Source organism: Rhinolophus ferrumequinum, chromosome 21 (genome assembly GCF_004115265.2).
Source record: "Rhinolophus ferrumequinum isolate MPI-CBG mRhiFer1 chromosome 21, mRhiFer1_v1.p, whole genome shotgun sequence".
NCBI lineage: Eukaryota > Metazoa > Chordata > Mammalia > Chiroptera > Rhinolophidae > Rhinolophus > Rhinolophus ferrumequinum.
The window spans coordinates 11,616,929-11,642,613 of record NC_046304.1 but is presented as its reverse complement, the minus strand read 5'-3'; the positions used below and the strand labels follow the sequence as shown (position 1 = coordinate 11,642,613).

Sequence of the window (25,685 nt, the reverse complement as noted above, 5' to 3'; positions counted from 1 at the left end):
CTACATTACTTTTGTAATCTAAAAAATAATGCATGCAGAACTAGGTGATTTCACCCCCTTCTCAGTGAAGTCTCCTTAACCCCTTCGAGTCAGATATGTTACCTGCACACACCTTCCATAGCTCAGATTTCTCCCTTCAGCTGAGGGTAGAGAACATCAGCACAGCCTCAAACCATCTGTTCCTACGCAGAACCAAGCTAAGATTATTTGAAGAACATTCTGGGAAGCAGTGCTTCTCCACCCAGCAAGATATCAGAGTCACCTGGGAAGTTTCCTGAAATGCAGACCTCTGAGTCCAAGCCCCAGGCTTGGGTTTACTGGATACAGTTCTGCACAGAAAACCATGCCGGGCAATCCAGAGGGGACCACTGGTTTAGGTTGACACACTTCCAGGGATCTCTGCCTTTATCACTGGATCAGTTGAGGTTGAGGCAGCCATGCCCTCCCCAGAATCACTGCCCCTGGGGGTGGTCTTTGCACCCAACTCTCAAATTCTGTCAGGGGTAACTCTAAAAACTGCCCTTTTCCACTGTTGAGGACTTAACCATAACTCACAATTCTTAGTACCCTCCACCTCAGCCTTCCCTCTTGGGGCCCCTGAATCAGAGGGAGAAAGGGGTGGAATCACAGCAGGTGCCAGCTGAGGCCTTCATGGAGCCTGTCAAGCCCACAAACAGTGGCAGGAGGAAAGCTGAGAACCACTATCCTACACAGCAACGTCTGAGGGGCTTCAGTTAGGACTGAGGGCCAGGAAAATCTGACTCCCTAAAAGGACTAAAATTTTGTCTTTATATATGTTACATAAATGTATATATGTATAAGTGTGTGTGTACACACACACACACACACAAACTAGGTAATGGACCATTTCCTTTTTTGTCCTATCTGAGGAAGCTCAGAGATCATCTTTACCCTATAGCAACTGTTTCTCCTATTTTTATCTTTGGTATTGAGTTCTATTTTCCTATCCTTATTATTTGCAAAACTGCTTCAAATCTTTCCTATAGAGATGGAGCATAAAGAAATCCAGTGAGTAAATATTTACACAGCACTTCTTACCGTGTTTCCCCGAAAATAAGACCTAGCCGGACAATCAGCTCTAATGCGTCTTTTGGAGCAAAAATTAATAAGACCTGGTATTATATTAATTGTATTATATTATATTAATTATATTGTATTATATTATTGTTATATTAAAGACCCGGTCTTACAGTAAAATAAGACCGGGTCTTTAATACAATAACAATATTATATTATATATTCTTATATTAATTTTTGCTCCAAAAGACACATTAGAGCTGATTGTCCAGCTAGGTCTTCTTTTTGGGGAAACACGGTGTCAGCAAACTACTGTAAAGGTCATTGCCAGAGCCCAGCTCTGTCCACAACTCCATGAACATGAATGAAGAAAGTTCCTTCTATATTTTCCTTTAGAGACCATCGTGCTGCCCAACAGGACCAAGACAGCCAGGGGAGTGCTCAGGACTGAGCTAAGTTTGCAGGGACCTATGCCAAGTCTGTCCTCCTCTTTCTGGGTCTGTCAGTGACCTTGGACAGAGCTCCAGTCCCTCCAGGCCCATTCCTCACTACTGACTGCATTCTTCATTTGCAGGTTCTTTCCAAGGCCCCTTCAGTCCCCTCTATCCTCTGGGGGAGGCAGGGTGAAGAAGGGTCTGACTTTACCAGACCCATCCCTATGCTCCCACCCCGCCTCCCTCCTCACCCAGGTCCCAAATAATCAGGCCACACACCAGGTTTCAAGTATCTGTCTCTTCCTTTCACTCTCTCAAAAGAAAAAAAATAAATTGCAGAAGGCGGCAGCATTTCCAGTCTTCCCCTGGACACCCAACCCCCAACCCCTGCCCCCCACCCTCCCTCCCACATTCCCACTCCCTAGACCCATCCCTCCCCTTTTCCCAAAAAAAATTCCCAGGGGAAAAAAAAAGCCACAGTTAGACCTTCCACTCATGCAAACCAGCAAAGAAAAAAGGTGGGGGCATGTGGAAGGCAGGGGACCCACAGTGTAGTCCCCTACTTATCCCCCCAAAAACCACCTTTGAGAAGAAAAAAATGGAAAAAATAAATGAGAAATCAAGGGACATGGGAGTTATGATGTGAGCAAGGGTGACCCCAGACCCTGCCTCAGGAGAGAGCGGAGGCCTGTGGCCCTGCATCCCTGCAGCGGGGTGCTCCTTGGGGGGGGCCCTGACTTCTGGAATGTGTGTGGGAGAACATGGGGGAGGGGTGGCCCCCAGTGGGTTCATGTGTGCGTTGGGGGCGGGCAAGGACAAGGGGTCCTAAGGAGCAAGGGCTGGGGACCAGGAGCCTGGCTCCCCCCAGACCCCAGGTTCCTGGGGTTCAGGAGCCCAGTTCTGGGGTGCAGGGATACATGCAGAGGAGTGTCCCCCCTCCAATGGGCTGGATCCAGTTAGAAAGGAAATAAATAAGAAGGGGTGGGAGGGAGGCTAGGGGGTGCGAAGGGCTTGGGCAATTCAGTCCAGACCAAGGGCCCGGGTGATGGAGGCAGGGTGAGTCCAGGCCAAGCCAGGGCAGGAATCAGAGTCTCTCTCGGGCTGGGACCCAGATGTAGGGGCCTGAGAGGTCCTCGATGACACGCTTCACCTTGTGGTAGATCTCCTCAAAGCTGTCGCCCTCCACGATGGCTGGGGGGGTGGGTGGAGCAAGGAGTGAGGCCAGACGCCCAGCCAGAGGGGTGTCACCAGCTCAGAGAAAAGGGGCACCTTTTTCTAACTGTCCAAGCCATGATCCATGGAACTGCACCCACCCAAAGGGGGCACCTCTTTCTAAACCATCCACCCAGTGATCTCTACTTCTTTGCTACCTCCTTTTCCGTTTTTGAATCTGAGCAAAGGCTCATCATGTGCTGGCAAGGGGTTGGCTGTAGCCTCACCTGAGAAGCACTCTGTGAATTCCTGCTCCAGTTTGGTGGCTCTGTCGAAGGCTTTGCGGGCTTGCTCCTCTGTGATCCTCTTATTAATCTCTCTGTAGAGAGTGAGAGACATACAGACCTGAGGGTGAGTGGGTACTGCCCTGCCTTTTACCTCCTCCATCCAAGGATGTTAAATTGCAACCAGTATTTTTATTTGGAGCACGAAACAAAAAATACAATACCCAATATCCTCTGGAGCCACAGATGATCCCTCCCACACACACACACACACACACACACACACCTGCAACCCACCCCAGCCAGGTATGGCCACTCCAGGGACCTCTCCAGAGCCTCATTCTCCCAGCTTTCAGCCCCAGTGAAGGGATTCAGACTCTAACTCCCAACAGCCCCGGAGGCCTTGGCTTGCCCCAGCACGTGTGTGCCCCAGGGGCTGCTGGGAGTCGTAGTCCTGCCTAGCCCAAGGAAGAAGAGGGGAGAGGCCTGAGATTCCCTGTATCCTCTGGGTTCCGGCTCTCTGTGCAGCTCCCCCTGAAGGGCTGCTGGAGTCACTGTCCAGGATTCTGAGCGGGAGAGTTCAACACAGAGCCTTCTGAGGCCCAGGGCCACAGTTGTAGGGGAGCGGAAGGGAGGCCCCCTGGGACCATACTCACAGCACATTCTCCAGGGAGCGGGGGCGGATGAAGATGGCGATAGGGTGCAGGTGGGCCGCCTGCAGCCGCCGCACGGCATTGGCTGAGACATCGAGGATGCAGTGCTTCCCCTGGGGGCAGGCAGGGTGGGCGGAGGGGGACCAGCAGGTGGCGGGAAAGGACAGACAGAGGTGCCAGGACAGGACACAGTACATGGAAAGGCAGGGCACAGAAGGTTGGCCAAAAGGGAAGTGACATGGATGTCAAAAGACATGTGAACAGAGAGAGTCAAGGTGGGAAGGGGATACGGACAGACCGAGTGAAAGACAGAGAGAAAAAGGGAAGGGTCAGACAGAGAGCAAGGGAAGGGGCCAGTACAGAAGTTGGGGATTAGACAGATGGATAGGGGGTGAGGAACAGGCAGGGAGGGGACCCAAAAGAAGGGGCATAGCAAAGCAAGGCAAGAGGGGCAGAGCAGGGTGGGGGTGTGGAAGGTGGGCCCGGACAGATGGGGCAAAAAGCAAAGAAAAAGGAGAAAGGAAGTAGGATAGAGGGAGGAGGGAGGGGAGGATAGACAGAGGACAGACAGATGGAAGGAACAAGGAGAGACAGATGGGAGGGAGGAGGGGCAGATGGAGAAAGGAGCAGTGGAGGGAGAGAGGGCAGGATGGGGGGCAGCAGGGAAAAGGAGATAGCAGAGGAGTGGAAGAGGGGAGTGGAGACCCCAGAAACAAGCGAGGGGAGAGGATAGGGCCAAAGGCGAGAAAGGCAGATGGGAGGGACCGAGGTAGGGGAGGCCAAGCCACCAAGAGCAAGACCATAGGAAGAGAGGAGAAATGGGGCAAGGAGGAGGGAAGGGGAATAGACAGGGGCCAGATGGCCATGCAGAGTACGGGGTCAGGAAGCAAGGGAGGGAGGCAGGCAGCAGGAGCAGGGCACAAGAGAGCAGGCGGTCAGACAGAGTTGCCCAAGAGGAGGAGAAGGAGGTGGAGGAGCGGAGTCGAGACCCAGCAGGGAAAGACACAGAGAGAAAGAGAGTTAGAGAGAGCTGGAGGAAGGCCATGGGGTGGGGAGAGGGGAGGAGGAAGAGGACAGGGTGCCTGCTGAGCCCTACCTGTTCTGCCACCTCTCGTACAGACTGGACGCTGGTTCCATATAGGTGGCTGTTGTACTGGCCGGCCTCAATGAACTTGTGCGCCTGAATGTCCTTCTCCATTTTCTCCCGGGACGACACAAAGTGGTAATCCCGGCCATCTATCTCATACTCTCGCTTGGGCCGTGTCGTATCTGCCAGGAAGTCACCCCACCCCCCCCAAAGATCTAACCACCATCCCTCTAGCTCAAAAGCTGCCTACGTCAGCCCCCAGAGTGCTCAGCTGGTCCTTCAGTGGAAGGGGCTACTGGGGAGACCAAGACTGAGAGGGACAGGACCACCCTCCCAGCACCCTCTGGGTCCTCCTAGTCTCTGGCCTTGAATGGCGACCGTGGAACGTGAGAATGGCTAAGAAGCACCCTTTCTCCGAGAATCCCAATGCCCAAAAGAGACTCTGCCTATGGCCTTCATGTGCCCCAGCCCTACATCCCACCTCCATCCCAGGCCCTGGCACTCACGGGGAACACAGGATCCAAACTTGTCGGGGAACTCAGAGAGAAGGTCATCATTGGCACGGTCCTTGGTGGGCCCGAGGATGATGATGGGGCGAGCATAGTGCACTGAGGAAAGAGAGGCAGCTCAAGCGGATAACAGAGCCAGGGAGAAGGAAAGGCTGAGGCCAAGGCAGGGGGCAGGGCTCACCTTCCATCTGCGTCACTGTCTCGTAGCTCAGAACCGAGTCTTCCCGACCTAGTGAGAGGTAGGGCGTCTGCAAGGGGCTCTGAGACAGGGGACTCGAGGCCCCACGTTGCCTTCCTGAGGATATCAAGAGAAGCTCAGGGCTCCTCTCACCTCAGGTCTTCCCAAACTGACCCTACCTACCCTGTGATCCAGAGCTGGAGCCCCAATCCTAGAAAGAAAGAGCAGGCCATGTGGTTGCTTAAGAGTTCACCCCCTGAGTTCTCCACTCTTCCACCCATGCTCACCCCTTCCTCTACCTACCTTGGCCTTTAACCTTGACCACTCCCGTCGCTCAACCCTGTGGGAAACATGATGGGAGGGAGATAGGGAAATGCCCAGTGAGGGACCCTACAGCTCCCACCCAGGAAACCAGCTGATAACCCCATCTCCCAGCAGTCCCTGGGCCCCTTGTGCTCCTAAATGAGATGTCTGCCCCCAAGGCTCCTGGGAGTCATCGTGCCCAGGAGGTCCAGAGGACGGATTCCCAAGAAGTCAGAGGACAGACCCATGCCCTATTGGCTGCCCATCCTGGGGACCTTGGGGGCTTTGGTGCCTGTGGCAGGAAGGCTAAGGGCCCTGGGAGCCTCACCGCCGTTTGCTGGGAATAAAGCCGATGTCATCAGTCTCGCTGTCAGAGTGTACCCGCCGCGCCTGCCACCACTCCTCATCACTGGCGTCGATTACATGCAGCACATCCCCAAAGCGGAAGCTCAGGGCCTGGCTCAGGAAGCCGCAGTCCTTGGTCTTGTCGTAGTCAAACAGGGCCCTGGAGGGCAGGCGGCCATTGGTCAGAACCTGGCCGAGCACTCCAGCTACCCTGAGACCCAGCCCAGAGGTTCAGGGCCAGGGGTCTATAGCAAAGTGTAGCCGCCGACGGCGCTTCCACAGGTGCCGTGGATTCTCAGGAACCCAAGAACTGTGTGAGGACCAAAAGCTCTACTATTACTCATAATCACCACAACTATTAACTATCATTCAGTCAACGCTGTGTCAGCCATCAGACCAGCTTCTGGATTCAGTGCAATTTCTGAAGATCTAGAACACCATCCTCCAGAGAAAGCAGTCTGCAATATGCATGCCCATCACAGTCACAGGGATAACTTGGAATCTGCTCAAATTCTTTTTTTTTTTTTTTAACTTTTTATGTATTTTAAATGAGCTTTTCCAGGACCCATCAGCTCCAAGTCAAGTAGTTGTTTCAATCTAGTTGTGGAGGGTGCAGCTCACAGTGGCCCATGTGGGGATCGAATCAGCAACCTTGTTGTTAAGAGCACCGCGCTCTAACCAACTTAGCCATCCGGCCGCCCCCACTGCTCAAATTCTTAAGGAAAAAAAAATTACTCTTTGCAGACTCTGGTTACCATTATTAGTATCAAACTCCTGTCAATAAGCCCTAACCCCCGGGGTCAGGACAAGGGGAGGAATGACCACCGAGAGAGCCAGGACAAAGAACAGGACAGTGAGACAGGAAGAAGGGAAGAAATGCCAGGGTCATCCAGCATCATCTGGGACTCAGAAAGGACCAACCCTGGGAGCAAACTGGACCCCAGCAGGGAGGGAAGGGCCGAGCAAGGTGCCAGTTTGAGCCAGGCGTCTGGGTGGGTGGTAGTGCCATTCAGCAAGAGAGAAAACACTGATTTGGCAAAGGAGAGAGCACAAGTGCGTGCACTGGAGAAAGAGATGAGCTCGGTTTCGGACATGTTGAATGTGAGATGCCTGTGGGACATCCCAGTGGACGTGTCCAGAAAGCAGATGGCCAGAACTGCAGGTCTGGACCTCCAGGAAGAGGTCAGGCCAGAGCCGACAGCTCTGAAAGACAGCCGCAGAGTGGAGCAACAGAGGAGGTCGTTTGAGGGGACTGAAGCCCAGAGGAAGAAACGAGAAGATCTGCAAGACACAGTGCCTACCCCTGGGGAGGACAAGAAAGAGGAGCCAATGGGAGAAGGAACCCTAAGAAGGAATCAAAATGCCACTAAAGAGAGAACGAATGAGAGTGAGTTTCGGTCCACCTTTCCTGGACTGTCATCCGGAGGGATGTGCAGGCTGAGGCAATATTCTGAATAGCTTAGAGACCCCCTGCTCTGTCAGGGATTAACCTCTGAGTTACCAAATTGTGGGGCCGCTGGGAGGTCCTAGGGGAAGTGCCAGGGTGACCAGGGGCTAGAAGGCAGTAAGGATACTTAAGGCAAAGGCTGTTTTCCAATTGCTATGGAGTATTTCAAAATGCTAACCTGTGCAGCTGAGCCCATGAACACCAGCTGAGTGTCAGGCCTAGGCGGGGAGGAGGAACCAGGCAGGGTTTCGGGGAAAAGCTGGCTGGGGGTCGGGGGTCACACAATGAGAGAGAGTCAGCCCAGGAAGCATCTGACCTGATGTAGAAACCCCTTTTGGGGTTGCTCCGCAGGGAGGCAGTCCCTGAGCCCAGGCTGCTATTCATGAGCTGTTCCCGAAGGTCGTGGATCTTGGCTTCGAATCGGCTATACTCTGAGGAAAGACAAGGTTCCTGAGCTCTGGCCCCATTCCACTGCCCCTCTCTCCCTACCCCCACTGAAGCCAGAGCTGAGGAGACAGAGTTCCGAGGCCCAGCTTAGCCCACAAGAGAGGGAGCTTCAGGCCTGATACCTTCTGGTTTATACTGAGCGATGATCGTGACAGTCTGACCTGCATTTTTCAGGGCAATGGCAGCCTGCTCATGGCTGGCATTGCGGAGGTCAACACCGTTGACCTAGAGGGAGGAGGAGAGGCTGAGTCACTGGAGATGAACACCGGGCTCCAGCCTACCCAAGCCCGGCCCAAGAGCCCTGGGCCCTGCCCTGAGGGGAGGGGAAGGTGTGGGCAGGGGCTGGCCTTCCCTCACCGAGAGGATCTGGTCCCCCTTCCGCAGCTCCCCACTGAGGTCCGCAGGGCCCCCAGCCAGGATAAAGGAGATGAAGATGCCTTCACCATCCTCGCCCCCAACAATGTTGAAGCCCAGGCCCGTGGAGCCTCGGTGGATGACAATCCTCCTTGGTTCTCGGGGAATGTCTTCTTCCCCCAGCAGGTCCTTGGCTACTGGAGAGTAGCGCCGAGGGGAAGTGGGGGTCATGGCTGTGGGGTAGTCGGTGCCCAGGTAGCTGCTATGACTTATCTCATTGTCCAGGTGCTGGGAATAAGCTGAGGGAAGACATGGGAGAAAGAATGACATGGAAATGGATGGAGGGAAAGAGCACCCACCATCCCACCTTCTCCCTAGGGAACCAGGAGAACCAGACTCAGGTGAAGGGGAAGTTATTCTGCCAGAGATACTAGGATGGGTGGTAAAGGGGGACATCAGATCACAGCAATATCAGAGGCAGGAATTAACAGGTGACGTCAGGGATCAATTCCCCTAGGGGATAATGGATTCGAAGTTACCTGCCCTAGGTATGCCAGGATGATGAAGTCAAGGCAAATATTAATACCAAGGTTTTGGCATTTTCTTTTGGTTGTTTTTGTTTGTTTGTTTGTTTGATCTTAGCCATTCATTTGAAACAATAAAGCCCTTTGTGTAATAGAATTTCCCATATTCCATTAGGTAAATTCTAATATGGGAAATCACCGCTCGCATCCCTGTGGTGTTAACATGTGCCCCTGCCCTGTTTCTCCGGTAAACTGGTAATTCATACTAGAGACTTAGTCAGATTCAAGTTCAAATTTTTGGCAATACTTCATATGGTGCTATGTACTTTCTACTGCATCACATCAGGATGCAACAATGTCCTTTTGTTAGTAAGACTAATTGACCAGGCTCAGGTATTGTCATCCTTTCACCTAAGAATTTTAGCAGACACTGATGACCACGGCCTGGTTTGGATATTTCCCTAGGGAGAGCAAAATAGTGATGTTCTACATTTTTGTTTTCTTTTTTGAGGGTGGGAATACTTATTAATGGGAATTCTTCTATTATAAAGAACTTTCCCGTATCCACCAGCTGGTAGGTTACTCTAAAGTGCAGTTTGTACAGGAAAGGGAGAATAAATGCTTAACTAGTTCCCTTTATTTGCCAGTTTTTAGAATGAGTGAGTTCCCTAGCATCCTCCAAAGGTACCCATTATTTTGAAGTACCATTGTGATCTCATAGATTTTAACGCATTTAATGAGTTTTGGTTGAAGGGCCAGTAGAAGCCCCTTCAATTTGGTCCTGTGTCTTTGACATAACCCTAGCAGTCTTCGCTATCTTCCTTGACCATTGATGTTCTGAGCTCATCTTGTACATTTCTTGCCCAGGATTTGGAGTCAAGGAGCCAAGGTTCCTTCTGGTAAGTTATGGCATTTAGAAACACTACTATACGATTGTAATACAGTTTTACAATATGATTTCATATTTGGTAGAGGCAGTCATGCCTCATTATTCTTTTCTAAAAACTTCTTAGCTATTCTCCCAAATGTATTTTTCTAGCTGAAATTTAGAATCAACCTGTGAAGTTTCCAGGGAAGGTGGAGGCGGGCAGGGACATTAAAATTATGATTAGGATTGCATAAAATGCATAGATTAATTGGACAGGGTTGAGATCTTCAGCATATTAAGTTTTTCCATCTGGAAGCATGGTGTGACTCTCCATTTCTTCCAGTTTTATTTTATGTCCTTCAGTAAAGTTTCTTCATTTCCTTCACATAAATCTTACGTACTTCTTGTCAAGTTCACATTTGCAAAAATTTTATAGAATTGTTTTCTATGGCAAAAGGGATCTTTTTACCCATTCCTTTTTCTTATTGTTGGGAAGTTACTAATTCTTGTAATTTTTCTTATATATGGCCTCATTCTTAACCATATTATTTCTAAGTTTTTCAGTTAATTCACTTAGATTTTAATCTAGATGGACAATAATATGATTTATAAATAAGAACAAGTTCATTTCTTCTTTTTCAAACGTAACATCTGTTTATTCTTCTGGCCTCACTACACTGCCTAAAATCTCTAAAACAGTGATTCTCAAGCAGGGTAACTTTGCCTCCCAGGGACTCTTTGGCAATGTCAAAAGACATTTTTGGTTGTTCTGACTGGGAGAGGTACCATTGTCCTCTGATAGACAGAGGCCAGAGAGGCTGTTAAGCATCGTACAATGTACACAACAACCCCCTACAATCGAGTCCAAAAACAACAATATCAACATTGAGAAATGTTGCTCTAAAACAATGTAGCATAACAGCAGCAATAAGAGGCATCCTTGCTTAGTTCCTAACTGAATGGACATGCTGCTAGGATTTTATCACTAGGAAATGTTTATTGTTGGTTTCTGAAAGCTACTCTTCATCACATTAAGGAAAATTCCTCTGTTCCTAGTTTACTAAGTTTTCATATCCCAAAATAGATGCTGAATTTCATCAAATGTCTTTCCCACATCTATTTGAAATGAACTTAAAGTTTTTCTCCCTTAACTTTTTAATACAATGAATCAAATTAAGAGGTTTTCTAATATGAAACCACCTTTAGTTTTCTGAAACAAACCCTATTTTGTGACAATGTTATTCTCTTAATATGCTACTGTGTCTGGTTTGCTACTATGTTATTATAAACATTTTCATCTCTATTCAAAAGCAAAATTGGCCTATACTTTCTTTTACACTATCTTTGTGACCATTTGAACTGCCCTTATAAAATAAAATGTGAAACTTTTTTATCTTTTCCTATACTCAGAGAAAGCAAAAGAATAATCTATTCCTTGAGGATTTGATAAAATTAGCCATAAAACCATCTGGGCCTTGTGCCTTCTAGGGGAGAGGCTGTTGACAATATATTCTACTTCTTCTATGGTGACCGATTTTCCACCTATTCTCCGAATACAGGCAGTGGCAGAGGTTGTACCCATTTCACAGGGAGCATCTGAAGAGGAACGGTCACCGGGGATGTCATAAGGCTAGCTGGGATCAGTCATGGGGAGCTTTGGGGTTTGGAGGGCTCTCACAGGTTGTGATGTCTGGGGGAGCATAGCTGTCACTCAAGTAGGCATTGCTGGGCTTGGCCACCTTTAGGTAGACAACATCATACGTGTTCTTCAGGGCTGCCACAGCATCCTCATGCATGACGTCCTCCAGCCCCACACTGTTGACCTGGGGTCAAGGGAAGCAGAGCTCAGACAGGAGCCAGCGACAGCCTCAAGATAGAGACACCGCCAGTGAGCTGATAAGGAAGCCTGGGCCCGCTCAGGGCCAGTAGGCAAGACCCAAGTGTGGGCTAGAAAAATGATGGGGGTCCTCACCGCCAGAATCTTGTCTCCAATCTGCAACCTTCCGTCCTTGTGGGCAGCACCCCCTTCGATAATCTTGGTTACATAGATGCTATTATCTCCAGGGATGTGCTGGTTCCCCACACCCCCTGCGATGCTGAAGCCAAGACCTGCATGGAGCGGAGGATAGAGATGGGTGCCCCGGTGCCTGGGAAGCAGGCCTTGACAGGGGACAGGAGACATGGGGGTGGCAACATAATGGGTTACTACCTTTAGGCCCCTTGATGAGCTTGATCTCCATGAGCTTCTCAGCTGGGGGCTTCCGGCGCATGACGTAGAGGCGAACTATGGAGCCTGCCTCCTTGAGGGCCTCCACCGCAGCTGAGTGAGTCACCTCCCGCACATCCACTTCATTTACAAACAAGATGCTATCGTTGACCCTGAGGGCAGCAAGGTGGGCCTGAGCCAGGAGCTTCCTGCCGCCCTGGCCCTTCCTTTCAAGGGAATCAGCATCCTAACCCCTGTTTCCTCTCCCCACCTGAGGCGGCCATCCTGGGCTGCAGCCCCGCCGGGAATGATCTTGGTGATGAAAATGGATGGGTCGTCACCGATGTGTGGGTTGTCAGTGCCACCTGCGATGCTGAAGCCCAGACCCGAGTTACCCTGGGCAGAAGGAGAAGAAGAGGGTCAGCTCCCCTCACTACCCACTCTTGATAAGGCAAGTGGGGAGGAGAACGGATTTGGGAGCTGTGACCAGAGCAGGAAGGGACAGGGTTAAGAGGCTGACCACCTGGAAAACATGGGCACAGAGAGAAGCACAGAAAGGGAGCAAGGGGACCTCGGGTGAAGGAGCCTGCTCACCCTTTCCAATGTGATCTCCTCGTATTCCATTTCCCCCTCGGTCCCGTTCACCTGCAACTCCAACATGGACCAGAAACACAGAAACAGTGAGACAGACATTCCTACCTGAGAGCCTGTCCCTCCCCTGCTGCTGGGACCCAGGCTCTCCCTCTCTCCCTCCTTCCTTCTGCAATGGCTCCAAAATCTAAACAACTCACATATCCTGGGGCTTCTAGGGTGTCTGTGTTGACAATCACAGGGGGAGAATTGGCCTGTGAGGGAAAAAAAGAAGATGAAAAACTGCCTGAGCCTTGTCTCCAGAGGCAGTCCGTAACCAAGAGTCCTAGCAGCCGGGCTGCCCTTTAAGCCTCTTAACCAAGCCTCTCTGCTACCCTTAAGAGTCCCTCAAGGACCCAGCCTCAATCCATGTTACATATACATACATGCACACGTGTGTGGACCTAACTGCCCAGCCCAGACCCCCTGCATGTGTAAGGAGGTATCTGAGAAGCAGGAAAGGAGACAGCCAGACGGGTTGGGGGGGGCAGGGGGGAGAAGCAGCAGATGGTAAGGGGGGGAGCCTCTCACCGGATGTAACACCACAGGGTGTTACATGCCTTATGTACTACACACATACACCCCAGGGATTATGTCCACTGGGTCCTGGCCCCCTTGCTGCCCTTATCCCTGTCCCTATCCACCCACATAGACCCTGATACCTTCATAACCCTCCCTCAGATTTACCCCTCACCTTCACACATATGTACCCTGAGCCCTGGGCCCTGGGAATCCGGGGTTCCCCCACATGCAGGGCCCTCCCTCCTTCTCGCCCACCCACCATCCAATCCACCCCTTCCTCTAGGGACCCTGTTGCCTAGCAACAGTATCTAAGCCCAGCCCAGGCCTGGGGAGACCCACCTCCTGGAGGTCCTGTTGTCAGGACAACGGGAGGGATGAGGCGTGGCCTAGGCACGACCAGATTCCCCCACTCAGAAGGGATCCGGTAGCCCCGCCTCTCCTGCCCTGGGCCCCGCCCCCCCTTAGCGGGCCGAGAAATACACGCTGAAGAGGTTTGTGGGCCCTGCGCATCATGAATAACCTCCCTTCCTCCCTCCCCTACGCCCCTCACCCTACGCAGTGCAAAAGGCGTCAGGAGGAGTGGTGAAAGACATCCGGGTACTATCTTCTCATCTATTCCTCCTCCGCCCCACTTCATTCAGGAAAGGGTTAAAGTGGGGCGTTCACAGGCCTCTGACGTCAGTCACCTCCAAGCAGCAAGGTCTCTAGACTCCGGGGCGGGACCAGCTTTAGGCCCGTCCTAGGGGCTTCCCCAATTGCCAGGGCAACGGAAGCCACGTCTCCATGGCAATGGGGGGAGGTGGCCAAGAGCCTCCTTCCTGGGTCCCCAACCTACCGCCTCCTTAAACAAATATTTATTTGGAGCCTATCAAGCAAGCGGGAGGCACGCTTCACGATTCCCCAGACTCCTCTTTTCCCCCTCTAAAGGGGTCTCTCCTCTCTCCTACTGCTGTTTCTCAATACTACACATTATCATTTTCAAGACCTATAATAGATTTCATACCCATAAATCTATTAACACCATCCTGCAACCTTCAAATCTCAGCAAGTGCTGTTGTCCAACCAACAGCCACTAACACCAAAATCGTATCCACATGTCCATCCCCCATCCAGCAGTCTACCTTCCATCCCCAACGCCATCCGAGGACCTCCTTCCTCAGACCTTATCCTTTATCCGGGACTACCATCACCTGCTTCTGATCCCTCTCTACCGCACCCCACATCCTCCATCTACATCCCTGTCCCATCCTTCAGTTTCCATCTTTGAAACCCAGCCTCCATTCTCCATCTGCTTCCCTGTACCTATCCCACCTTCTAGCCCTATCCCTTTTTATTCTCCTGTCCTTATCCTCCATCCTAATTTCGGATTCCCTGGAGAAATCAGCACCACTCCCCTTACCTCATCTTCAGACCCTCAAGATTCTGTCCCCAAATCACAATCCTTCATTCTCAACCCATTCCCCATCTCCTCTGAAAATTGGGGTTTCTCCTGTCCACCAGCTCAGGCCTTGTCCTGAGACCTCCCTCCCACGCTTAGGCCCCCAGCACTTCATCCTTCTACTTCACTCTGCTACCTGAGCTCTGACTCCAACAGTCTCTAGCACTGCACTAACTGTCACCTCTGAAGCCCCCCTTCCCTCATCTTCCCCCTCCTCAGAGAGTTAATGGCCTCATCTCTAGTCTTCTTTCCTCCACTCCTTGCAGCCCTCAGAGTTTCTGAGGAATACTCTGCACTATGTCCCCATCTCCAGGGCCTTACTTTCCTTCTTCTCAATCAGCTCAACCTGCTGCTCTGATTTCAGTCTCATCCCGTTCTGTCCCCTGCCCTGGGACCTCTTACCTTTATGTTGTCTCTCCGTTTTGCTACAAGCCAGAAAATGGTCTCTTTCTGTCTTTCTCTCTCTCTCTCTCTCTCTCTCCAACTCTTCTGCCAGCCACCTCCTTCTCACCCCGGAACCTGCTGCTGCCCACAACCTGACTCCTCATCCCTAGGCTCAGAAACATGCTCCCCATCTACTTGGTTAACTGCATCGCCCTTCCCAGGGCATCTCACGAGATCCTGGAATCCCAGGCCTGACCGCACAGTGTTCCCTTCAGTCTCACAGCTGGCCTGGTGTTCTCCATTCCTCCTCATCCTGTACCCACATCATGTTCCCCCAAGGGGAAACTGAAGGGGAAGAAGATGGAAAGTGGACTGAAGGATGGAAGGTCTAAGAAACAAGGCCTCTCCAGGACTGAAGAAGGAAAATCCGAGGAGTAGAAGGGGAAACAAGTGGTGGTAAATAATAATGGGGGGGACAGACAAGACACAGAAAAAATATCTGGGTGGAGGTGAGAATCCAAGAGGAAACGAGAGGGGAAGCATGGGAAGAGGGAAGTGATAAACAGCAAAGGGGGTAAGTGGGGGAGGGGGTAAGCTGGCTAACTGAGGAATAGGACTGATCAGGCCACAAAGGGCCTGAGCTCCGATCAGGGAGAGGGAGGAGAGTGCGTGGGAGGAAGAGAGAGACAACATCAAGAACCAGCCAGCCAGCAGGGAGGGAAAGGCAGTGAGGAGGGGAGGGAGCACAGGAGCAGACCAAAGGCAGGGGTAGGGGACAGAGGCAGAATGGCCCTACAACTAGAAGTCTCAGGCCAGACAGAAGGAAAAGGCTGGCGACTAGGGGGACAGGGAGAGCCAGGTCCAGGGGCTGGAAGTGGAGGGGGTGGGGAGACAGGGATGGGACAAGAGCAAATGAGGACAGCAGGAGCTCTGAACCAACGTTGGACACGAAAACAGAGGTGGGGAGTGTGAAGGAATGAAAAGGGCCTAGGCTTGGTGAGCATCCTGGGGGATGCACACATCGCAACACATTTGCACACAGACATGCAGACACTCAAAGGGATACAGACACAGAAACGCATGCGCACGCGGACACACGCGGACACACACACACACACACACACACACACACCCTGGTTTTAAGCTCTACATCAACTCCCACTTGCCTGTCCTGTTTCTTCTTTGTGGGAACAAGGTGTCTCTAGCTCCCCAAACGTCCCCTCCCCAACCCCCAAGAACCCAAGCCCCAGTCCCCCTGACCCAGCCTCCTCCCACCTACGGCATAGCCCTACCGGCTGTCACCCTACCGGCCCTTGGGGGTGGTCGTAACTCCGAGGTTCCAAGGGCTGCACTGGGGAGGGGGCCGCCCGAGTCTCCTACCTTGCGGGGGGAGAGGTGGGCGTGGCCCACGACCCCACCGACGGGGCCTCGAGGTGGGAAAAGTTCCTCTCCGCCACGTGCGCCAGCTCGGGGGCGTTTACCTGGTTGGGGAGGTGGGCCGGGCTGTGCTCCAGAGGGGGTGTGTCTTCATCTTGGTAGCGGTATTTCTGGGAATGCGGAGGAAGTGTCACTGGGGCCGACCAGTGCCTGGGGCGCCAGGCTGCCCGCCCGCCACCTCCTCTTCGCCCAGCCAGAGCAGTGCGGAAGGCCCTGGGGCCTGACCAGCTCCTCCCCCTCCCGCTCCTCCAGCCCATTGGTTCCCCTCTCTCCACCCTCCCCCCACAGCCCCCTCTTCTGCCAGGTTTCGGCACCTCTCAGCCCCTCCCAAATCCCAGTCCCATCCCCCAACTCCTCCTCACATCCTAGGACCCCAGCCTTCTACTCAGCGTACTGTCTCCTCTGGGCTCTTCATCCCTTTCCCAGGCCTTCATCCCTAAGTCCCTCCATCCTTTCAGAGCTCTAGCCCTTCTGACAGTGGTACCCACATTCTCTACATATATCCCCAAATTCTTTGCTTTTCTATCAATCCTCATCCCACTTCCCTCACTACCTATTTAATCCCACTATCCATGTTATGACCTCCCTCTTCCAAACTATAGTTGCTGCTCCTGCTCTCCATTCTGTCCTACTGCCACCCTACCCTCATTGCCTCAGTCTCCCCACTGCAGCCTCTACCCCGTGAGACTGGTTTTCCAGCACCTTGCATGCCCAAGGCAGGGACCACAATCAGGCTCTTTAACTAGCAGGTACTTGGCACCAGCACCCCAGGCAGGACAAAGCTAAACCTGGCCAGTTCTTCCTCTAAAAGCCCCCCTTCCCAAGTAGTCAACAGAGGGGCCAAGAGTCCAGCCCCACCTTTACCAATGCCCACAGCCCAGCCAGGTAATCAGATGTACTACAAGGGGATGGAGGAGGAAAGGGGAGGACAGAGGCAGTAGGGCTCAGGAGGGGGCCAGGAGTGGGTACCAGGTTCCAGGTTCCCTGACTTGGGAAGAGGGTAGAGTGCTGATCTTCAGGGTAAAATCCTGGTCTCCCTCAGGTCTTTTGGAGTGAAAGACCCAACATGACCCCCTGACTCCTTTCGCAACTAACCACCTGCCATCTCAAGGGCCTACTGTGCTAGCTTAATAGGAACACCAGTAAAGAAGATTAACTGGGGGCCAGAAAGAGAGGAAAAGGGCAGCTGCAGACAGCACTGAAGGGCAGCAACCCTGCCTGGGTCCTCCCACATCTGCCTCTGCCCTCATGCTGCTCCCCTCCTCAGGAGCCAGCCCCCCCTGAAGCACACCCTCCCAAACTCCAGGATCAAGGAAGGAAGAGAAGGGTATCATATGCAGGGCTCCCTCAGGGACTGGGGAAGACAGAATACACTCCCCAGGACACATGGGTAAAAAGAGAAGGCAGAATTTCCCTCTCAAAAAAGTGTCTGAGAAGCTGAGAGTACCCCAACATTTGGTGGTCAACAGTTGCAAAGTCCAACTGGAAGAACCTTATCAAGGTCAATTCCTGATACTAGAATATGATTCTGAAATTTCTGAAGATGATGAACCAAGGCTAAGGATGTAACCCAACTTCGCCTATAGCTGAGGGTGCAGTCAGGGACCGGGAGGAGGGAAATAGTACTGGCAACATGAAGACAGACCCAGGACACAGAGACAACTAGCATCAAGAAATACCTTGATGCATTTGAAGAGCCTTAAAGAAGGAAAACAGGGGCATGTGAAGACACACTCCCTTTCTGGACCACAGTCTTGGAGAGAGAATCCTAAACTCATTTTAATACCATGGACACAAAAAGCAGAGAAGGAAATGGAGGGGGGAGTATAAGCTACATAGTCCTCCTCAAAGGCGGGGCCATCTTGGATAACAGAATTAGATGAACTGAGAAAGGTTGTTCGTTCCACACCCTGAAAAGGTGGTCGTCAGCTTGGACAGTGCAAGAGCTGAGGGCAGTGCCTCAGAACTGGAGGGTCCAGGGAGAAAGGGAAGAGGTAGCCCTCCTCTCTCACTTCACAATTCCCTGCATGATCAACAAAGTGGGCCGAAGGGTTCCAGCTTCAAGTTTTGGAGTTCTGGAGAGGGTTTGAGCCCAATGCCCCTCCATCTTCACCCCACCTCACAGAAAATTCCTGAATCTGATGATGAAATGTCAGGGTGCACATAAAGAAAATGGAAGCATGGAAAGGGACATTTCATCGTTTATTCTAGAGAAGAAATGAAGGTAATTTTTTTTTTTTTTTACCACAGTGAGACTGCAGACATCTCTCCCTGTACCCCTCCCAAGGGGGGGGGGAGGGTTGTCCAGAACTGAGGACAAGGCTCCTCCAGATTCCGAGACAATGTGACAGAACTGGGGAACAAGGAAGGAATACAAAGTTCCCAGATTGTGGTTGAAGGAGCTTAGGGCCTATGTTCAGCATTTGGAAATTTTCGAAATACATGTAGTAAGGGGGGAAAAATAAAGGAAAGCCGTCTGGTGGGGTAGGGGTGGGGGAGAGTAATTCTGAAACTGCAGACTGGGAGGTGGGGATGGGATCAGCACCTCTCAGTCCCAGAATACATGACACCTAAAACAGAACAGGCAGGAAAGGAGGATCCCTTCTTTTACCCTACTGGGACTCAGGGCCCAGACCTGCGACAATTCGGATGCTATGGGGTGCAAGTCTGAACCACCAATAGATTTGGGCATAAGACAAGTAAAAGGCCTGGGGGTCGCTGTTGTTCCTTCCCCCTTGGCCCCCTCCTCACTGGAGACCCAGTTGCACAGAATGACCTGGAACCGAGGCTTGCACCCCAAAATAGAGGGGTGCGAGTGAAAGTGGATGATGAAAAGAGGGGACACCCACTGCGCTGTCCGCGAGACACTGCAACCCAGAGACCCCGCACCAAGCAGAAGGAACAGCGACAGCTCTTGAAGCTTGCACCCTGAGATTTGGGGCGTCCGGAAAGAAGGGAGCGGGGCCAAAGCCCGTACCGCGGCACGTACCACGCAGAGACACATGGAGGCGAATCTGTTCCGAGCCGACATGGAGAAGGGGAGGGGGGCTGAGGGGAGGGGTTGGGTGGGAGAGCAAGGGTCCCGGGGTTGGGGGGAGGGGCAGAGGGGCGGGGGCTGCTGCGGCCGTGGCGACTGGAGGCTGCGGCGGGGGGTGGGGGGGGGGAAGCGCCTGCGCAGTGCGGGAGAGCGTCACGATGGGAGAGAGGGGGTGAGGGGAAGACCCTCTTAGCCTTCAACTTCCCTGGTTCCAGCTTTTTCTCTGTGGGCTTCACCTTCCACAGTCTACTTCTATCCCGACCCATTTACAAGTAGAGACACTCCTAAAATTTACCAATTTATTGCTGTGGTTCTCAGGCACCCCCTTATTCCACCTAATCTGCCACACCTGAAATCACCAGGCCCCTAACTATTCCGAACTTCACCTGACCTCTCATTACTGCTGGACTCCCAAGGTGCAGGAAAGGACTCAGCACTTCCCTCTCATTTTAGAAGGGCCCCCCAAAACTGTCTCCCACATGCCCTTCCCCCACCTCCCCAAAGGCTGTTAATGGTTAATGTGGACAACATCCCCTCTGATGCCAAGACATCTCCTATTCTAACCAGCAGTCCAGCCCCACCTGATAGTCAGACAAGGGTATTCAAGAGTTTAAGGACAACAGATCGTGGTCAAGCCCTCAAATTAATCTATCCCTTAAATTATCCCTTTTACAATCTTATCTACCCCCCTATCCACTAAGAGACCTTGAAATCAGTGCAAATATTACTCTTGCTCTAACGTAAACATCCAAATAAGCAGTCCTCAAATTTGTTTGGGGTCTCCTGTCCAAATCCCTGTATCTCATGAAATACTCATGACTTTCTAATATACTAGTCCTCAATACCACCAGACCCCAATTTCAGGGAATACTTAATGTATCTTAAAGCTGACCTTCCAAATTAAATTGCAACCTCTTCAATTTATTCCCAAACCCTTACGAGATACTTCCCTATTCCTTTACTCCTTAATTTCATACATTACTCCCTTTTCTGGCTGCTCTCCCTGTATCTCAACATCCCCTCCATGATTCTGAATTCTGTTAGAAGATTGCTCCCAAATATATCTATCTGCCCCATACTCGAGCCTTAAAAAATATTCACCAAAGGAAGATCTGGCCGTCAATTTGCAGTGACCCACAAATCTTCCAGAACACCCCAAATAGACTGCCTCAGGTCGCTTCAGAGGCTTCCACTTTCTCCCAAACAACTGGACCTGAAAGTATCTCTTCTAAATAACCTCCCACCGAATGCTCACCTTTCCAACTCTTAAAAGCCCAGTGAGCAGTCTCTTCAAATCTGATTCTCTGGCTTCTGTAAAATGCCCACACATGGCAGAGGGGACGGACTTTCCTAGAATCTCGCCTCTGCCCCCTCTTTACTATTAACCGGAGACTGTTAGATGATGCGCCCCAAGATGACCCCCCATGTCCTAGTTTCATATCTAGATAGACTGCTTGGATCCTCAGAGCCAGTGAGTAAGGGTCTGAACTCGAAATTACTCCTAGAATAGCAAGTGCACAGTTCTCCACCAGTGGGCGCCATGACCCATTAAGACCCTCCCCCATCCCCCATTTCCTTTTTCCCTCCATTTTCCGTTTCCCCGTTGCCTGGCAACGCAGCAATCAAGGCCTTGGCTGTCGCCTAGCAACCGTCTCCCAGGAACATAGAGCTGAGGTAGGAGGTTGTGCTCTGATGAAATCTGAACAGGCCTCCATCTTAAGAAAATTGAGACGTCAGACCGCCCAACCCCCGGATTCTCCCTTCCAAAGACCCCCGCGCCTCGCAGTGACTTAGGCAACAAGCCCCTCAAACCCTGTCTTCTTTCGACACAAGGGACCACGTCACGCCCCTGCCAGGCCAGACCTGCCCTCACTTTCAGGTTACCCAGCCCTAAGGCCCCGCCCCGTTCCAAGGGCTGTTGCCCGCCTCCCTTGAGAGTAAGCCAGACCCCGCCCACCCGCCTCCAGGAGACCACGCCTCCGTCCACTTCCCGCCCATTTGCTCTTCCCCCCCACCCACCCCGGCCTCGCCCACACTGTCCCTTCGCCACGCCCCTGTCGGCCAATGAATGAGGCTGTTGGCCAAACTGCCCCGCCCCCGTCATTTTAGCTTTGCCCAATAAGGACCACCCGGAGGGTTTAACCGCTTCGCCTCCTGGGCTCTGGCCAAATACCCCGGGTCTTTCCCCACTTCGCCCCCTCCCCCACTAGTTCTGCTCCGCCCTTCGCCACCCTCGCCCGGCCCTCAAGTCCACCACGCAACCTCAGTCGTCGCCGGTTACCATGGCAACGGCGGCAGCAGCGCGGGGAGAAGAGGGAGGGATGGGGGCGGAGTGGGAGAAAGAGATGCTCAGAGATCGAGAGACACCGGCAGAGAGAGACACACAGCGTAAGAATAAGTGTTAGCTGTAAAGGCAGAGTTAGCACAAAGCACAGGGCCTGGCACAAGGTAGGCTTTCAATAAGTATTCCTTAAATTACTGCGGCAGGAGTCTAAATATAGGCAATGAAAGATGGAGGACTCTCAGATGGAGCTGGGAAGCTCAACGACCGCAAAGCCTAAGCACCCCCTATTTTGGGGGGTCAAGAGCCATGTGTCCCCTCCTGGCTCTTCCAGGGCTACCCTCCACTGCCCTGGATAAAGCTGAACCACAACTCCCAACAGCCCCACGGGCAGCAATCCCCTAACACTGAGGGATTTTGTGCCTCAAGGCCTTATGGGAGTTGGAGTCCCCGCCATCCCAAGACTGACAAGTTTTCCGGCCAAGGAATGTGGCAACCCTGGATCTCCATGCCTCTGTAGGATCCCAAATGTATGATCCTCTCTGCGCAAGGCTCCTTACTTAATGGATGCTCAACGTTGGGCTCTATCGAAGAAGTAAGAGTCTGGAAGAGATATGGATAAGCCCCCTTTCCCAGAATGTCAGTGCAGGCAAGCCCCTCACCCTCGCTCACATATGTGTTCACGTGTTGGAAGCAGAGCCCACACATTCCAACTGGCTTTCTGTGTACACCTGCACACGGGACCACAGCCAGGGAGCCTAAGGCTAAGGGGAAGGCTAAGGGCTGGAGGCAGGAGGAGCAGAGAACCAGAGGACATTAAAGGAGAGCAGGCCAGAGAAACTGAAGCCCCCAAAATCTACTGACACTACAAGGGTTGGGAAAAAGAAGCAGCGTAGGAGAAAGCTCACAGAAAAGGAGACCAGCAAGTAGCCCTGGAGATAGGGTGGGGGCTCCAGACCTAAAGGTCCTCAGCCCCCAACCTCTTCCATCCATGTTCACACGCACACGACGCATGTGTACACACATGTGTGAGTTTGTGGCAGGGAACATGTGTGTCCTCAACTCCCTCCTCTGAGAAGCTGCAGTTCCCACTAAATATAACCCCCTCCCCAGCCAGTGACTCACCCAGACCCCGCCTCCCCGGCCCCCACTTCCTGTCCCACCCCCCAACCCCCAGCTGCCTGCCACCCGCCCAAGCCACCCTGCACACACCAAGCATCCAGATTTCCAGTCCGAGAGTCTCACAGCCAAGACCTAGGTATTCTGCATCCACCAGGAGCTTGCTTGTGCTCCCCATCCAAGCTCTTCTTCCCTTTCCAGGCTCCAACCACAGGGACACCCTAGTACAGATCCTCACTGCTGCCAGCCCAGCCGTCCTATTTCTTTTCACTCCAGTCACCTTAAATCCAGGTGTCCTCCCCGACTATGATCCCAAGTGTCAGGGGTAACAGGAACATTCCCCTCCATCTGCTCTTCTCCCTCTTTCTCAACCAAGGGTAGATAGAGTGTGGGAGGAGATGGGGGTATTGGGCACCTACTTAGGCCACCCCCAAATTTTGCACCACCCACCTGGTTCCCCTCTTCAAATACCCTCTCTTCCAAAACCTCAGGAGCTGGCAACCTCAGCTGCTGCAACCCTCTGCCTCCCATGGGAGTGCCCCAGATCCTAACCTCACCTGGTCCATTCCCTCAGGTGAATGTCAGGCCCCAGCTCTCCGACAACTCCCAGCTCTCCCCATTCCATGTGACTGCACCCTAAATTAACAGTTTCCTCAAATTGAGAGCACCCCCAAATGTATCTACCAGGAGATGCTGGTTCTATAGAAAGAAAGCAAGCCCCTTCCCACAGTCTGATACCCCCAGACCAGTCAGGCACTCACAACCAATAACTTCCTACCCCCATGCCATACCAGAACACCCCTGAAATTGGACAAGGCACCTGGAAGCCAGCTTGTTCACCAGGAGGAAAGACGACCCCCCCACATAGTCAACCTTCTAACATACACAAGCAGGACTCCCATGTGAGCCAGGCTTCTCCTCAAATAAGTCTCCCTCAAACATTGTTGGTGAACCCCCAAAACCACCAGACCCCCAAACCACAGAACACCCCAAATTTTCCACTTCTACCAAAGAGATCACTCCAGGGGGCACCTGTGGCCAAACCCAGCGTTTTCTCAAATGGAAACCCCAAAACTAAATTAGGACCCCAAATACATCTTCTGATGCTCCCCAGCCCCAGGTTAGACCTGTCTAACCCCTCCCCACAAACTCATACCCTCCCCCCAGTTTAGAGTCCCCCCATCAGGCTTACCTTGGTTGTCACTATACAGAGACAGTCCATGTTGGGGGGCCTGGCCGCGGTGGCGGGTTAGGGGCTCTGACTTCATCGGAGTTTTGTTCCTCCCCTCCGTGGGTTCTCACCCCTCCCCCCTCCGCACCCCACTTTTGCAGGGGGAGCCAGGATGGGGGGAGGGGTGAGAGGGGAAAGAGGGTGTTGGAGAAGGGAAGGGTAGGGGAGCGTGGGAGGGAGGGGAAGGGGGCCCTAAAAGGGGGTCCCCTATGGAGGGGAGGGGGCTTGGGGAGCACACCCCGGTTCTCAGGAGGGGCGGGGGCACCGGGGGCTGGCAGCCCCGGGGCTCGGGGGCTGGGGCATGAGCTGAGGTGGGGGAGGGAAACTGGATTTCGGGGAGCCCCGGGGTGGGGGGGGTGTCTTGCCTACTGGCCAGAGGCTAGGGGCCTTTGCAGGGGAGGGGGGGGGGCTTGGAGGCGGCAGCGGCCGAGGGAGCGGTGAAGCTGAGGAGGGAAGGGGAGAGAGGAGGAGAGAGGAAGCAGGGGGAGGGAGGGAGGGAGCGAGGAGCCAGAATGGGGGGGTGCCTTGGCAGAGTTAACTCCTTCAGTGCTGGCAGGAACCCGGATAATGGGAAAGGATATGGAAGCAGAAGCGGAGAGGCCCTGAGGCAAACATGGAGACCTGGCCAACCACCAGCAAGGACAGCAGACATGACGAGGGTGGATTTCATTTATTAGAGGAGAAAGCACCCATAGTTGGGCTGGGAGCACCCATGTTTGTTTAAATACTGGACAGGCCATGGCAGGGCTGAGGGAGGGGCTGGCAGGAGGGAATCCCAGGCTTAGTTCTCCCTCAGGATTCACAGAAGGAAACCCGCAAAGTAATTATATCCTGTACTCTTTAGTGCCAGAAATGGGGGCAGGCAAAGGAAAGGAGGAAGCCAGAGGGAGAAGGGGCTAAAGGACAGGAGAGTGCATTCTTTGTGCCCCTAACTCAGGATTTTGTCCCCAGGATCCCAAAGTCTCAGTTCAATATCAGGAGTACTTTGCTTACCCCTTCAACCCTGCCTCCTCCCTCAGGAAGTCAGGCCCCCACCCTCACCCCCTTACCTGACTCTCTGAGATGGAAGCCTCATAATAGTCCAGGATGTCTGTCACAGGAACAGCACTGAGTTACCCTCCCCCACCCCTGCCTCCCTGGCCACCCCTGCCATCACTTCGCTTCCTTCTTTCTGGTAAGGGAGGAGCTCCTCCAGCCAAGGCTAGTGGATAGTCCCTCAGGGAGGGACACTGTTAGCCAGACCCCTGCATGAAACTCCTGCTTGGACCAAATAATCTCCAGGCTCCCAACCAGCCCCCAAATTCAGTAATTGCCCTCACAAGCTTAGGCCAGACCATTCCACCATTGCCCCTCAGAAAATTGGGACTACTCACCCAGCAAAGCCTGGAAGAGGTCACTGTGCAGCACTGTGAGGAGAGGGGGTGCCCATCGCAATAGTGGGGGAGCCAGGAGCCAGAGGGCTGACCTGGGAGCTGGTGAAATGCAAGTGAGGGTGGGCGAATTAGAACAAGGAAGTGAGGACCAATGCCCTCACTCACCTCATCTTTCCCAGCCTTTGCCCTTTCACCCCAGACTCTATGGAAAGGTCAGGGAGAAGGATCCTGAGTCTCAGCCCCACACTCCACCCCCAGGCCTCTGCTTCACAAGGACTTCTATTTTTCACCTCTTGGTCTCTCTGACATCTCTCTCTTCTCTCACTTTAATCTCCCTAATCCCCCAGGATTAGAGCTGAGCTGCCTTCTCCCCACCCAATTCTAGCTCTTAGGTCAAATAAGCG

General features: G+C 52.7%; 1 protein-coding gene across 8 annotated transcripts; it reads right to left on the bottom strand.

Moving 5' to 3' along the window:
• Window positions 1-1,750: 1,750 nt before the first annotated feature.
• DLG4 (discs large MAGUK scaffold protein 4) lies at window positions 1,751-25,375 on the bottom strand. 8 transcript variants are annotated; one of them, XM_033089316.1, is made up of 21 exons: window positions 25,282-25,375; window positions 24,958-24,998; window positions 16,285-16,350; window positions 12,621-12,674; window positions 12,424-12,474; window positions 12,101-12,225; window positions 11,833-12,002; window positions 11,596-11,732; window positions 11,302-11,446; window positions 8,235-8,530; window positions 8,000-8,102; window positions 7,747-7,861; window positions 5,967-6,143; window positions 5,639-5,675; window positions 5,519-5,546; window positions 5,339-5,386; window positions 5,155-5,256; window positions 4,658-4,830; window positions 3,565-3,674; window positions 2,912-3,003; window positions 1,751-2,663 (listed from the first exon to the last, which is right to left on the bottom strand). In XM_033089316.1, the coding sequence occupies exons 5-21, from the start codon at window positions 12,451-12,453 to the stop codon at window positions 2,557-2,559; spliced, it is 1,995 nt and encodes a 664-aa protein (XP_032945207.1). In that variant the 5' UTR covers window positions 12,454-12,474; window positions 12,621-12,674; window positions 16,285-16,350; window positions 24,958-24,998; window positions 25,282-25,375; the 3' UTR covers window positions 1,751-2,556. The 8 variants fall into 8 exon arrangements, with proteins under 8 accessions (XP_032945207.1, XP_032945210.1, XP_032945206.1 ...); XM_033089319.1 differs by lacking the exon at window positions 25,282-25,375 and having other exon boundaries at window positions 12,424-12,483; window positions 24,958-24,981; XM_033089315.1 differs by lacking the exons at window positions 24,958-24,998; window positions 25,282-25,375 and adding an exon at window positions 23,870-24,354.
• Between the last annotated feature and the right edge of the window lie 310 nt (window positions 25,376-25,685).

What these genes read in the sequence shown, in the direction of transcription:
- DLG4 (XM_033089314.1), bottom strand. Translation starts at nt 23,899, where the DNA reads ATGGACTGTCTCTGTATAGTGACAACCAAG. An exon ending in TACGAGAGGTGGCAGAACAG is followed by an intron (nt 3,675 to 4,657) that starts GTAGGGCTCAGC and finishes GCCTGCCCCCAG; the next exon opens with GGGAAGCACTGCATCCTCGA. An exon ending in ATTCACAGAGTGCTTCTCAG is followed by an intron (nt 2,664 to 2,911) that starts GTGAGGCTACAG and finishes CCACCCCCCCAG; the next exon opens with CCATCGTGGAGGGCGACAGC.